At 58.4% G+C, this 15011-nt stretch overlaps 1 protein-coding gene across 1 annotated transcript in view; it reads right to left on the minus strand.

Moving 5' to 3' along the window:
• Nucleotides 1-15011, minus strand: part of LOC106726960 (voltage-dependent T-type calcium channel subunit alpha-1I-like) — a 71964-nt gene that overhangs the window by 56315 nt on the left and 638 nt on the right. Inside the window, exons 2-3 of the mRNA XM_014543829.1 lie at nucleotides 4039-4277; nucleotides 3745-3825 (exon numbers count right to left, since the gene is read on the minus strand). Coding sequence (XP_014399315.1) covers nucleotides 3745-3825; nucleotides 4039-4277 — 320 coding nt within the window. The remainder of the gene's footprint in view (nucleotides 1-3744; nucleotides 3826-4038; nucleotides 4278-15011) is intronic.

Below are 15011 nucleotides of genomic sequence, written 5' to 3' on the forward strand. Positions count from 1 at the left end.
ACTCCTCGCGGGCGCGGCCCCCAGCAGGCCACAGCGCGATGGCTGCAGAATGTAGATGCTAGAACCCACGGAGACCGGCCTGGAACTGGGAAGCAAACCTCCCTGCCCCGTGGGGTGTGGAGAACCCGTCCTGCCCCAGGCTCTCCCGGGCCTGGATAAAAGCTGAGGCTGGGGGTGCAGAGCAATGGAGGCCTTCATCCCAGCTCTACCACTCCCTGGCTGTGCAACCCTGGAAAAAGTGACTGCACCGCTCTGAGCCTCACTTTCCGCGTGTGTAAAAGGGGGCACCTCTGGGTGGTGATAAGGGTTGAAGGGGATGATGCAGGCAAAGAATGCAGCGCAGTACGTGCCAGCTCTCCTGGTTGCCATGCCTGTGCTCCTCCTCTGTGCTGGAACCATCTAACCGTCTAACCCTCCCGTTACAGATATGAAGAAATTCAGGCTCGGGGTCGGGAAACCAGAGCCAGCACATGCACCACTGGCCTTTCTCCCCCGGCCCCCGGTTACACTGAGAAAGGCTCTCAACATCTGATCTGGGTGGAAAATAGGTTTCCAACTGATTAGTTCTGCGGCCGGGGGCGCCCGCTGGAGGATGCCGTGATGGATTAGCCATGTCTGCACGGGTGAGGGCATGGCTGCCAGCCGCATAACCGGCACAAATTTACCTAAATAACGGATTCCGAATCTGATTTTCCCTGGAAACAATGTCCTCTGAAAGCACTGTGTTCTATCTAAAGACTTGATGCCCAATGTCTTACTGAATCCACCACGAGCAGAGGGTTTGCTCAGACACACAAGGGCCCCGCTCACCTTTTGGGCACAGAAAATGAGGATGACGGCCGTCCTGCGCCGCTTTGTCTAGTCTGCCCGCTCCGCCCTCACATGTTCCCTCTGCAGCTGCTCTGGTCTTCGTTGCCATCCCGGGACGTGGGGATGGCCACCCTTTTTGTCAACTGGGGAAACCGGGACTCAGAGAGGTTAAGAAACTGGCCCGCCCTCGTCAGTTTTTCTCAGCGGTTAGAGTGTCGGCCCTTGGACTGAAGGGTCACGGGTTCGATTCCGGTCAAGGGCATGGGCCTCAGGGGCAGGCTGAATCCCTAGCCCCGGTTGGGGTGCGTGTGGGAGGCAACCAACCGGTGTGTCTCTCTCACATTGATGTTTCTCTCTCTCTGTCTCTCCCCCTCGCACCTCCCCCCCCCCTTCACTCTCTCTAAACATCAATGGGGGGAAATATCCTCGGGTGAAGATTAACAAAACAAAAACAAAAGAAGAAACTGGCCCATGGCCACACAGCAAAGCAGAGGCAGAACCAGCCCCTGGGTCTGCCTGACTCGGGTCCACACACCAAGCCACTCCCCCAGGAGTCCAACAGGGCAACCAAGCCTCCGACATCTCAGACCCAGAGACCCCCCAGCGGCAGCCCCAGCTGCGGACGCCTGCGCCAGGCCGGCAGGCAGACAGCACTGCTGCCATGCGGGTGAGCGGCCGGCTCCCCGCGCCAGCCCAGGGTTCTCCGGTGAGTCAGGTGGTGACTCAGGTCTGGCCTGGCTGGCTGAGGAGCTGAGTCAGGGAGCACCGAGCCTTCAAGGGCCGCTGGCTCCGAGCCAGGGCCCCTCAGCACCAGGGACCGCGTGCGGAGGACAGCCTGTCTGGGGCCGACCTCCCACGCTGCCCCGGGCCTGCTGGGCTGACCCTGCGCCTCCCACCCGAGTTCCTCGGGGCCCTCGATGGGGAGCAGACTCCTGCAGACTCTGGGGAGGGGAAGGGTCATTCCTGGTTGTCACAGTGATGGACGAGCACTGCCTACTATTATCACCACACGTCCTGTCAGGGACAGGCAGCCAGGACCACAGAGCAGGAGCACAGCCCAAATGCCAACAGTGCCCACTGAGGGGCACCGGTCAGCACTGCCCCTCCCTGAGCTCCCTCGCAGGGAGGAGTCCCAGAGCCCTCAGCATCTGATCAAAGACACTCACACACACACACCCCCAAGCCCCCTAAAACCCAGCCTGAGCACCCCACAGTCGAGTCTCTGCTGCAGGAGCCCCTGTGGACACCAACATCTGCTGGTAGACACCCCCCTTGGCCTCTCTCCCACGGACCCACTCGGGCTGTGAAATCTCAGCATCGCGTTCACAGGGCCCAGAAACACGGGTCCTCCAGCTCCCAAACAAGCACCGTGGCCGCCGGACACGTATTTGAAACTGAACTTCACAGTTTGGGGCTCACAGAAGCCTAGAATGTTGGTGTCACTGAACTTTAAGTGTGAGCCTTAGACTCAGTCGCAGAGTCTGGAATCTGAGTCATCAGCTCTCTGGTCCAGAAGATGGCTCAGCGGTTAGGTGGCCACTTCAAGCCGAGACCTCCATCCCTCGCGCCAGCCTCGGCAGCCTCTGGCTGTGGGCCCGGGGGAGCCCGAAGGTGCTCTGAGCAGGTCCCTGTGCTGGGGTGTCTTCCTAAAGAGGGGCCCACAGCTCTGCACCCCACCCACTCCAGCAGAGACCCTCAGGGTTCCCAGCGGGGGGGTTCCAGGGCCCATCATCACCTCAACTCCCAACTCAGCAGGGAGGCCAGCAGACGTGGGCTCAGCATGTGCCTCCCCCAGCCTTTCTGGGGTTAGCCTCATCACCCCCGCCTGCACCCAGGCACCCCAGGCATCTAGGACGGGGCTCAGGCCCCATGCTGTGAGGCCTCAAGCACCAGTAAGGACTCTGTCCTGCTTGGTGGACCCCAAAAACCATAAGGCCACCAAGCCTGGGTCCCAAAGCCTCCTCCTCAGCAGCCCCCAGCCGCAGGCTCACCTCTGCTATCCATCCTCATATCACGGCTCAGTGGTCCTTCTAAAGCAGGTCTCACCACATCGCCTCCCTGCTTTAAACTTCGCCGGGTCTCCACGGCCCTCAGGACGCAGGCCAGCTCCTCACTCAGCGCAGGGAGCCTGCATCTCCCACTGCCCCGCCAGCCTCACCTCCCCTCTCTGCCCCTCACTCACCCATCCCAGCCACACCAACTGCCCTCAGTCCCTCTCCTCCCCAGGCCTTCGCTCCTGCGGTACCCCTGTCCCCACTGCCCTCTCACCTAACACCACGCATTACTGGAGGCTCAGCTCAGACACTGCCGATGTCTGCCCAGCGAACACCGAAGGAGCACCGTGGCTGTGCCTTGTGCTGGGCGCTGGGGTCCAGCAGTGAACATGACAAGCTCAGTCTGTGTCCTGGTTACATGGTGGCACCCCCGGAGGAGGCCAAGGTTAGGTGCAGGTAGTGACAACCAAGAGAGTGGCTGAGGGGAAATCCCAGAGGGCTGCCCTGAGGCGGTGACACCAGCTGTGATTTGAAGGATGCAACAAAGGACTTGCCCAGGTGAAGAGAGAAGGGAAGGTCGTTTCAGACAAAGGGAAGAGCATGTGAGAGGGCTCTGAACCCTAGAAGAGCACAGAGGACGCAGCGTGGAGAGGCTGGTGAGGGGCACACAGGGTCCGGTGGGCTGGGTCAGGACTTGGCTGAGGGCAGCGGGAAATGGTTTCGGGTCTGAAGCAGGGGGGTGACATGAGCAGACGAGAGGCAACAGTGAAGGCAGGCAGATTCGTGAGGGGCTGCTTGCCGCTGCCTCGGGCCCCAAACAGATGCCTGGGGCCCATGCCCATGGGTCCCCGTTTCAGCTCTCATCACACCAGTGGTCACCATCCATCAGATGGTTCAGTCACTGGGAGCTGCTAGGCCATGGGCCAGGGTCTGACTTAACTCCGTCCTCAGTTCCAGTGCAGAGCTGGGGTTCACCCCTGAGGGCTTCCCGGGCCAGCCGGCCACTGGCAGTCAGCAACTTCTAGAATGTCCCCATCAGCAGGTCCTCATCAGTCCGACCTCCATGCCCGACGCCTCCCCAGACCCACCACTGAGCTCTCTCCCCACCAACCAGGCCTAGTGCCCTCAGGCCTCCCAACCAGGGCAGGCATGGCCAGCGGGCTCATCAGGGAACAGGGGGGCCCAGGCAGGGCCCCGACAAGCCCAGGCCGCTCGAAGGATATGGGTTACACACCATCTTGATACACCAGTTCCGGGGGCTGGTGGTCTGTCGCAGACAGAAGAAGGCAACAGGCGCCAGGTCCGGGTGAGGGACGTCTGCGTTGGCTCCATCCTGGGGCTCCTCCAGGCCTGGAGGGGAGGGCGGGGGGCTCCGGGGCCCCGGCTGCTCTGTGACTCCCGGCTCAGGGGCCAGGGCCACAGCAGAAGAGGGCGGCGAGCAGCTCTCAGCCATGTCAGCGCCAAGCAGGGAGCCTGGGGGAGAACAAGAAGTGACTGGGACACGCTCCCCAACCAGCCTCCCCAAAAGGCGGCTGACTGCCCAGCCTCAGGCTGCAGGCCCCCAACCTCGCCCCCTGGGCCCTCAGTTCTTTCCTAACCCCTGGCCATGAGGGAGGAACGAACTGCGGGCCCAGATGCCTCCGAGTGGGAATCCACTTCCAGGCTGGGTGGTCCAGGGCAAGTCCGGTCAACCTCAGTTTGAGGAGATGAAGAGTGGGGGGAGCAAAACCTTAGATTGTGCCATAGCTGGTGTGGCTCAGTGGATAGAGCGTCGGCCTGTGGACCGAAGGGTCCTGGATTCCATTCCGGTCGAGGGCATGTACCTCAGTTGCAGGCTCCTCCCCGGCCCAGCCTGGGCTCCTGCAGGAGGCAACCAATCGATGTGTTTCTCTCACATCAGTATGACTCTCTGTCATTCCTTCTCTCTTCCACTCCCTCTAAAAATCAATGGAAAAATATCCTCAGGTGAGGTTTAAAAATAATAATTTTTAAAAAACTTAGATTGCAGTTGTGATATTAGTTGTGTATTTTTTTTTATGAGACTAGAGTTGTGTATTCATTGCATCATCAAAGGTAAGGAAAATCCGCAAGAAAAAAGGGAAAGTTACTGTAAAGACAGACATTATTGCCAGGATGACACGTGTTACAAAGGAGAAGTTGGGGTGCTGTGGGGCCAGAAACCGGGGGGCCTGGGCAAGCAGAGAGGAACTCAGGGCAGGCTCCCCCGGGGACAGCTGAGCTGAGCCCTGCATTGGAGCCCAGGGTCCCACCACCACGGCCTCACAGAGCTGAGAACCCAGAGACCTTATGCACCAACCTCTGGTTTACAGATGGAGAAACTGAGGCCCAGAGAAGGGACAGAACAGATAACACAACCAGGTGACAGCAGAGACAGGACTCCCTCGGGGCCAGCTTCCAGGGTGTCCGACCTGTGCGGTGCCCAGGGCCCCACGCTCAGAGGGCCTACGCTTGCTTTAATGCTCTGCTGTCACCAACCTGAAACTTAATAACTTTTGATCTGGGCCCTGCAAATCGTACAGCCGGTCCTGACTCCACCTCCGGGTGCTTGCACATCCTGGTCTTGTCCGAGGCTCACAACAACCCCAGCAGGGATATTGTGCCCATTTAGCAGACAGAGAAACTGAGGCCCCGAGAAGGGCGCACCATGCCAAGTCCACACACTGGGGCGTGTTTAGAGGCCAGATTCCCAGCACCAGCCCTCCAGACGCAGCGATGACTGACCATGCCTCGCTTGCCCCCCTCCTACCGCTGGACAATGCCCCTCACCATCGCCTCCAAGAGGCTACCAATCCCTGAGTCTTTATCCACGGGGTTCTCCTGAACCCCAGAACCCTGCCAGTGCCAGGCTGGGCAGTGGGAGTTGGAAATGAGGCCCAAATGCCTCGCGCCCACCCGGCTGCCACCCGTGGCTGCTGAGCCGTCCGCTGAGCTGCCCAGAGCTGATGCATTTGGACATTTCCCTGGCTCCCGGGGACAACAGGCGGGAGTTGGCACCGCCTGTCACTTCGCCCGGTTGGTCAGGGAGGCACCGTTTCCTCTCAAGCTTAAGGCTTTGCTCTTGGTTCCAGAAAAACAACCACAGGCCTTACATAAGCTCCCAGGCACCTCGGCCGCCACGTGCCAACCCCTGGGCTGAACACTTCCTCCCTGGGGTGGCTCCAGGTCTGCCCACACTGTGCCAGCCTCAGAGTCCACAGGTCCCTCTCTCCAGCCAAACGCACCTCCTCCGGTCCCGGAGCGCTGGCGGCCTCCTCCGGGCCTCTCCCTGGAGCACTTGCTCCTTCCTCTCCCGTGCCCTGTTCGCCCAGGCCCTGGAGATTCATTCATTTGTCCAACAATATTTCCTGAGCACCTACTATGTGCAGAGGCTGTGCAAGCTACGCTGGTGAATGAGCCAGACTTGGCACCAGCCCTCATCCACAATGCCAGCACTCCAGCAAGGGAAAGACACGAGTCAATTAATCTCTCTCCCCGGGTTTCCATCGCTCTTATCACTACCAAGCACACCGTCTCATTTATGTATTTCCATCTTTATGATTTAGTGTCTGTCTCCTCACCTGAAAGAAGGCTGTAAGGCAGCAGGGACTCTGGTCTGTTTAGTTCACTGCTGTGTCCCCCCCAGTGCCTGGAACAGTGCCTGGAACGTACTAGGTGCTCAATAAATATTTGTTGACTAAAGTAATAAGAAGTGCTGGGAAATAAATAAACAAGAGAGAAAGGTGGAAGTGGGGAGAAACCACCTTGTCCTCTCTAAAGAAAGAGACATTTAAGATAAAAACAGGAATCAGAAGCCCAGCCGGTGTGGCTCAGTGGTTGAGTATCAACCCATGATTCCTCATCAGAGCACATCCCTGGTTGCAGGCTCGATCCCCAGTAGGGGGCGTGCAGGAGGCAGCCGATCAATGATTCTCCCTCATCATTGATGTTTCTATCTCTCTCTCCCTCCCCTTCCTCTCTCCGAAATCAATAAAAACATATTTAATAAAAAACAAGAACCATAAGGCATCATCATGGGGGGATCTGTGGAAAGACGCTCCGGGTAGAAGGAATCGCATATGCAAAGTCTGGGGAGCTGGAGTAACCTCGGTGTGTTTAAGGAACAGAGATGAGGCCAGGCTGGCTGAGCCTGGGGCAGGGAGCGGGGTGGGAGTGGAGAGTGGCAGGGCCCGTTGTGAGGCCATAGAAGCAGCTTGCGTTTCAGTCCGAGTGCAACGGGATCCGTGGAAGGGGTTTATGTAAGGAGGGGTGTGCTCTGGTCTGGGCCTTTAAGCCATCCCTCCGAGGGTGGGAGGGAGGTGGGTGGAGGGGCAGGGGTGGGGCAGGGAGGGCCACCTGAGGCTGGAGAAATGGGCTGGCCGAGGCTGGGATGCTGGTGGAGGTGAGAAGGGAGTGAATTTGAGATAAATTGTAGAGGCCAGAAGAGCCAGGCCTTGTATTGGCCCAAGGCCACCCCACCCACTTCCGCCAAAACCCTTCCTGCACCCACACAGGTGGACAGAGCTGCCCTGGCCTCTGGGGTCACATGTGATCATGCCCTCTCCTCACTCCCTGTTTAAAGCTGTCACAGTGGGTTGATGTCCTTTGTCTTCTCACCTCTCCGCCCCCCTCACTGTGGGGCTACTTCTGATCAGAATGCCAAGGCCACCCGCAGCACACACCCCAGTGACCACCCTCCTCCACCCTCTCACCTGTTCCCCAGTGACCACCCCTCCTCCACCCTCTGACCTGTTCCCTAGTGACCACGCCTCCTCCACCCTCTCACCTGTTCCCCAGTGACCACCCCTCCTCCATCTTCTGACCTCTTCCCCACTGACCACCCTCCTTCACCCTCTCCCCTGTTCCCCAGTGACCACCCTCCTCCACCCTCTCACCTGTTCCCCAGTGACCACCCTCCTCCACCCTCTCACCTGTTCCCCAGTGACCACCCCTCCTCTACCCTCTCACCTGTTCCCCAGTGACCACCCAGACTTGCTCCCTATTCCCAATTCCCTTCACCTGTGCCTATAGCCCAGCGCCTGTCACCAGCTGCCCACGTGCCTCTGGCTGGAAGCCCTTGGGGATTGGCAGCCGGGCCCACCTGGGCACCATCCTGTGGGCAGATGGAGCCTCGCTGAGTCGAGAGGACTTGCGCTAAGTGGCAGCGCTGGTAGATTCAAACTAAGGTCCATCTGGCCCCAGAGTCACAGCTGCCTCCACACGCCAGCGTCCTTCCTCTGGACACTCCCGGGGAGCGCCCACCAGGCAGTGGGTGGTAACTGGGCTGGCCTCCATCAGCAGGGGCTGGGGCAGAGCAGCACCCCCCCGTGCCTGGGACATACACCCAGGCTGGTGGTAATGATGGTGGTGATAGAGGACTCCATCAGCCTCTGGAGTCTCAGCTGTCCTCCCTGTAAAGCTCAGCTCCCTTCTTGCCTGCCTCACAGGCCCTTGTGAATACATGATGTGGATGGGCAGGCTCTCTAGGACCCATGGAGGTGGATGTCCAAGCGTGCATGGAGCCAGCTAAGCCATCCCCAGGGGCTGCCACACCCACCCTCTCTCCACATCACTACTATCTCTACCACCATCATCACCACCACGATCACCAACACCATCACTATTACCATCATCTCCATCAACATAACCTCCATTGACGCCATCACCATCACCTCCATCGACACCATCACCACCACCTCCATCAACACCATCACCATCACCTCCATCAACACCATCACCATCACCTCCATCAACACCATCATCATCAGCTCCATCGACACCATCACCACCATCACCATCACCTCCATCACCATCACCTCTATCACCACCACTACCACCATCACCTTCATCACCATCACCTCTATCACCACCATCATTACCACCATCACAATCACCACCATCACCATCACCTCAATCACCATCACCTCCATCACCATCACCTCTATCACCACCATCACCTTCATCCCCATCACCTCTATCACCACCATCACCATCACCTCTATCACCACCATCATTACCACCATCACAATCACCACCATCACCTTTACCTCAATCACCATTACCTCCATCATCACTATTATCACCACCATCACCCCTATCATCATCACCACCTCCATCACCACCATCACCATCATCTCCATTACCATCATCTCCATCACCACTATCACCACCATCACCACCATCACCATCATCTCCATTACCATCATCTCCATCACCACTATCACCACCATCACCACCATCACCATCATCTCCATCACCTCCATCACCACTATCACCACCACCATCCACCATCACCTCCATTACCATCACCACCATCATCACAGCATCATGGAGGCTCTATGTCTGACCGTGCCAGGCAATGGGCAAAGGGCTTTCTATGCATTGTCTATTTCGATTCCCACACAGCCCCATGATGTACGGGCCATGGTGATTCCTACTTACAGGGAAGGAGACTGGGGCCCAGGGAAGTCCAGCAGTGCCCAAAGTCACCCATGTGGTACAGGGCAGAGACTGGTTCCCAGCTCAGGCCACTCCTAAGCCCAAGCACTGACCCATTGCAGGCACCACTGTGGGACAGGGACAGGTGCCCTGAAACCAGGCCTTTCCTCGAGGCTGAGACACCAGGCAGTGGAGTTATAGCTGCTGGTCCAGCGAAGACCCCCAGTGTGGGCAGAGAGACCCTCCAAGTGTCCCAGCATCTGTGGGGAACCTCCTGGAATCTTCCAGCTGGTACTGCAAAGGCCTTGGAATGAGGTGTAGGGAGGCCTGAGCCTGCACAGCTTGGGGTCTTGGTGGAGAAAGATCTGAGGCCTGGCCTGGTCACCCCAGACGGGGTGTGTGTGTGTGCGTGTGCGTGTGCGTGTGCGTGTGTGTGTGTGTGTGTGTTCACAGGCACACACAGGCAGGCAATTTGCTTATTCCTTTGTCAACAACCACACATCAGCTAATATCACAGCTAGGAAAACAAGCAACAAATTCATTCTGAGAACACGAGAATCCAGGACACTCAAATCATAATATCTTAGAATCACTCAGAACCTCAGAAGCCCAAGATATTAACTACAATAAGCTTAGACTCTATAGTGTGGTGTTTCAGAGCCTGGGCGCCGGAAGCCGAGACCTGTGCTGGAGTCCCAGCTGACACCAATCCACCTGGCACACGACTCGGCCAGGCAGGGGTCCTCGGTGGCCCTGTCTATACACTGAGGGTGACACCTGCTCTGGAGCAGGGCTGCTGTGAGGATGAACTGGGGTCACACACAGGAAGCCCTGGCCACACACCAGCCCCAGGGAGCCCATGGTGGTTGCCTGCGTGTGGGCGCCATCAGCCATGGAATTCCAGAATCCTGGAGCGCAGGAGCCCCAGAACACAGCGTCTGGTGTCAGACTCTTAGGAGCTCCTGACCTTCACACAGGGAATCTCTGAAAAAATGGACCCCAAAGTGGCCTGATGTTCAGCACACAGTCACACACACAATACACAGATGCACACTATCACACAGACACACGTATGCTCTCTTTCATAAACACACATCTCACACACTATCACACTCACAGACATACACAATCAGATATACACTCACACACAGATACACACACACACACACACACACACACACACAACACCTACTCACACAGATGCACACACCTCCCTCACTCACACACACGCCAGTGCAGAGGCTGCCTATAGAAAAGTCCTTGTGAGGCTGCAGGAACCTGCCTCCCGGAATCTTCCAGCCGCCGTCCCAGAGCCCCTGGAATCCACTGTCTGCTCCCTCTTCCACATGACAGCGCTGCAGATGCTTGACGACAGCCCGCCCGCCCCCAGCCTCATCTGCACAGGCCTCTTGTCACCAGCTTCCTCATCCAGTCCTTAGGCGACAATTTCCAGATCTTCTGCTCCTTGGGACCCCCTCCCCAGCCACATTCTCCTTTGCCTATTTTCCGCCACAAAGGCTGGACCAGGTCTGCACCAAGTCACCCAGAGCAGAGCGGACAGATCACCTGCCTGGTTCTGCAGGGAGGCCCACTCTTGATGCAGCCTGGGAGCCCCACAGCCTGGCTGGCAACCCAATCAGACTGCCGCACCTGTGGGGCATGTGGTCCACTGGTCTCCTCAGATCTTCTTCGGAGGAACTGTAGCAAAGACAAGGCTCCTCTAGAGTACAGACGAATGCCTGCAGTTTGGCCCCTACATGCGTGACCTGACACAAAACGTGCTCTGGGCTGGCCAGCTGAGCCTGCCCACCTACTGCAGCCACTTTGGTCCTGTCACCACAATCAACAGCGAGCCCTCCCAGCTTTTCAGTGTTCAATGAGTTGGGTTGGCAGCCCCTCCTATGATGGCCAACAAGAGCTGTAGACACCATTCTTTGTCCAGCACTGACTATGTGCCGGGCACCTCGTTACAACCCAGTGAAGAAGCGATTTTACTCTCTCCACTTTATAGATGAGGAGACTGAGGCGCAGAGAGGTTAAGGCATTTTCCCAAGGTCAAGAAGTACTTGGCGAAAGAGCTGGGATTTGGATCTGGGAGGCCCAGACCCAGGTCACCAGTTAAAAGACAGGAAGTTGCAGCCCACCACCCAGGGCTCAGACCGAAGAACCTGGGGTTCTTCGGGGGTGCAGATCGTGGAAGGCTGTGAAAGACTAGGTGTTCGGATGCCCTTGAGCAAGCGCTGGGTGCCTGTGGGGCTCTGAACACATGGCTCCCTGTCCATGTGTCTGTCACTAGGCGTCGTTTGTTTGTCAGCTCTCAGCCTTATGCCAAGTGCCAGCAAGTGAGACTGTTTGCGTCTCCCCCAGAGTGTTTGAACATTTCCCAGCAGGTGACTCTGCTGATCAGTTCTTACTCACTCTGCAGTAATTAGGGCCCCGGGTCTGACTTCAGCTACAAATCAGGGTGAGCATGGTCCCTGAGGGGAGGACGGGTGTCCTAGCAGAAAGAGCACTGGGTCTGGAGTCCCAGGGCCCAGGTTCGAGTCCCAGCTCCGCCCTCCCTGCATCATCTAGTCTCATCAAGCTTTGTTTGCTCTTGAGTAAAATGCAAACATGTTTCTCTCTCTATCTCACGAAAAGGATAGCAAGCTAGAAAGGAGATGTGGAAAGTACCTTCGTGAAAGAAAAGCAGTTTCACTGCACCAGGCCCGTGCTGGGCACTGTAGAGACAGTTGTAGGCCTTACAAAAACCCTTTAAGGTAGGAGGTACTGTCCCAAGTGTACAAGAAGCGGACGCTCCGTGATGCTAAGTGCCTTGGCCCTCTGGGTGGTGCTTGCAATCATGGACTTGCTCATGCCTCTCCAGCCAGGACGGGGGCTGAGTGATGCAGGGAGGAGATCTAAGTCCCTGGACCACCCGAGAGTGGCACGAGGCCCTCACTGCCCATCAAGGCCCGCGGTCAGCACTGGGGAGAGGGAAAACCCTGATGCTCTTCTCATAATGCATCATGAGCGAGAGCCCCGGCCAGAGCACAGGGGGAGGGGATGCTGGCAGAGGTAGGGCCTCCGAGGTGAAGGCGGAAGGTTCGTGAGGCAGGGCCAGGCCCAAAAGACTGGGGCCTCCGCCCCGGGGAAACCACTTCCTGCTCATCCGCTCCTGCTCAAGGGCGGCCAAACTCCTTGTGCTTTCACAGCCTTTATGGTCCGCACCCCCATGTCAAGCACAGCCTAGGTCTCCCCTCTGAGAGCACAAAAGGAACCCAGGCCCTGTGGCCACACGCCCGCATGGCACCTGGCACAGGGGTGGCCCCAGGCCCCGCCCACGGGCACAGAAGCTCCAAGAGGGCAGAGTTTGTCTATTCCCTTCTGTTCACTGTAGTGCCCACCAGTAACCAGAACAGGGCTTGGCACATAGTAGGTGCTCAATAAATACAAGAGAGACACAGGAATCGGGAAATCAGATTTGTTTTCCCCCTTACACTGGCAGCCATGAGGGGGGAAGACTCAGCCCACATCTTCCTGAACATCAGGATCCACAGGCCCACAGCCCTATGGACCCACAGACCATGAAACCACCCTCCACAGGTTCGCAGACACAGACGCCCACAGACCTGCAGATCCACGGACCCCTGGACCTTAAGGTCCCCAGACCCCGCATGCTCACACGTTCACAGAGACCCACAGACCACAGAACCCGAGCATGAGCCCACAGGCCACGCGCCCCCAGATCACACACCCACAGCTCCCTCAGCCCAGCCCAGGACTCCTGGGGGCACAAGGGAGGGCACAACGCAAGAGCTCATCCTGTGAATGTGTGGGAAGAAAACATTCCGCAGAAAAAAACAGGAGGGAGGGAAGGGGTCAGACGGAGCGGAGGCTGGGAAGGAGGACGAGAAAGGAAAAGGAGGGGTGATGGAGACAGAAGGAGGACCCTGCAGCCGGGGGGCGGGGGGGTGGTCTCCCTGGAGCCTGCACCCAGCCCAGCACCCCCTCTTCCCAGATGTAGTGGTTGAGCACCTGGGGTGGAGGGTGGGCACTCAGAGAACGAGCCAGCCGAGGGAGAGACAGAGGGATCGAGGAGCCCCTAAGAGCCTGTTTCTTACCTTGGACAGCGCTGGAAGCTGTTGGGGGGGGGTGGGAGGAGACAGTTTCTCCAGCGCAGGGGAGGGACAGAGTGGTGCCTAGAAACAGACTCTCCTAGGAGGGCTGAGGCCCAGGGGAGCCCCACTTGGGGCTCAGGGTGAGGGTGGAGGAGATGGCACTGGAGGGGGACTAGGCAAGGAGCTGGAGGTAGCCCCCACAGGTTCAGGGTGTGGATCTGGGTTCAGAACCATAGAGAGGCTGCAGTCACACTGGTCGCTGAAACTGCCTCCAGCTGGGCTGTAGGCTCAGGAGGGCCAGGCCGTCTGCAGCCAGTGGCAGAGGCGGGAGAGGAGGGGTTCTCCCAGCAACCTCAGCCTCTACCACCCCATCCAAGGTCAAGGAGAGTCAGAGAGCAGGGACAGGGAAACTGCTGCTTGGGGCCCCCTGGTGGGTCTAGATTCTCTAGAAGATGCCCTCTCAGAGCAGCGGGAAAGGGGCCTGAGGAGAAGGGTGCAGAGTCCCTCCTCCAGGCTGGCCATCACGGTCCCGGGGGTGAGCCTGGACAGGTCTGCGCCGCCAGGAAGGGAGCTGGAGGCGGCTGGTGCCCAGGCCCTGCCGTGGTTTGTGTTTGGTGCTAGTTCAGCCCCATTCCCACCATCCCATGTGATCCTCCCTTTCCCTCCCTCCCCCCACTGCAGCCCCAGAACTGTCCCCACTCAGGTCGCCCTGCCCTGCCACCCACTGGCATCCCCTCCCTCGGGCTCCGAAGGGATGGTGGAGGTGGGAAGGGGATGGGGGGCTCTAGACTCCCCTCCGTCCCCATCCCAGCACCTTCCTGGAGCCTGAACGGAAAGTTTGTCCTGTAGGGTGGACAAGAGTGTCCAAAGCCAGGCCACGGAGCCGAGGGAAGACATTGATCCAAGAGGTGGCCCGACGGTGTGGTGTGGGCAGGGCCTGAGGACTGCAGCCCGAAATCCTCCGCCAGACCTTTCCCACAGGGCGAAGCCATGGACCCTCACCCTATCTTCACAGCATTCCACCCTGCACACCAGTGCCTGCTGGGGAACCTCCCAGTGGTTAGAGACAGGACAGGCTGGCTCCCTGCTCAGCCAACCTGACCACTCCAGCCCCTAGGACACTCACACGGCGTGTCAGACCCCATCACACCACCCGGCACAGACGCAAGCAAGCGCTCTCTCTCTCTTTCTCTCTCTCTCTCTCTCTCTCACACACACACACACACACACACACACACCTGGCCCAGAACACAGACTCCCAGTATCAGAATATACATATAGCTCTGGGGTCTCCCCACAGCCAATCTCAGCCACAGTTCAGGCGCCCGGGGACCCTGAGAGGGAGAAAGACACAGCAGAGCAATGACTGGTGCCTCCGCACGGGCCCATCCCAGAGCCCCCTCCTCCAGGTAGCGTGAGCACCCCCAGTCCTCCTCACCCCCCCCCAAGGCTTCCATAAACACTCATTATATAACCACCCCCAACCTGCTGAGGACTCTTTTACCCCCTAAAGTCTCGGCTTTGACGGGGCCTGGCTTCATGCAGCGAGGCCTTGGGCACCCCCTGGTGCTGACCAGGGAAGGGTCGCACCGCCTGGGCCTCGGGAAAGTTAAACGTTGCCCGGGATTCCCCCGTTCAATCCCCGGCCGCCGCTCTTCCTCCCCAGCGCTCC

The sequence above is a fragment of the Myotis brandtii genome, unplaced genomic scaffold, assembly GCF_000412655.1.
Source record: "Myotis brandtii unplaced genomic scaffold, ASM41265v1 scaffold339, whole genome shotgun sequence".
In the NCBI taxonomy this organism is placed as follows: Eukaryota; Metazoa; Chordata; class Mammalia; order Chiroptera; family Vespertilionidae; genus Myotis; species Myotis brandtii.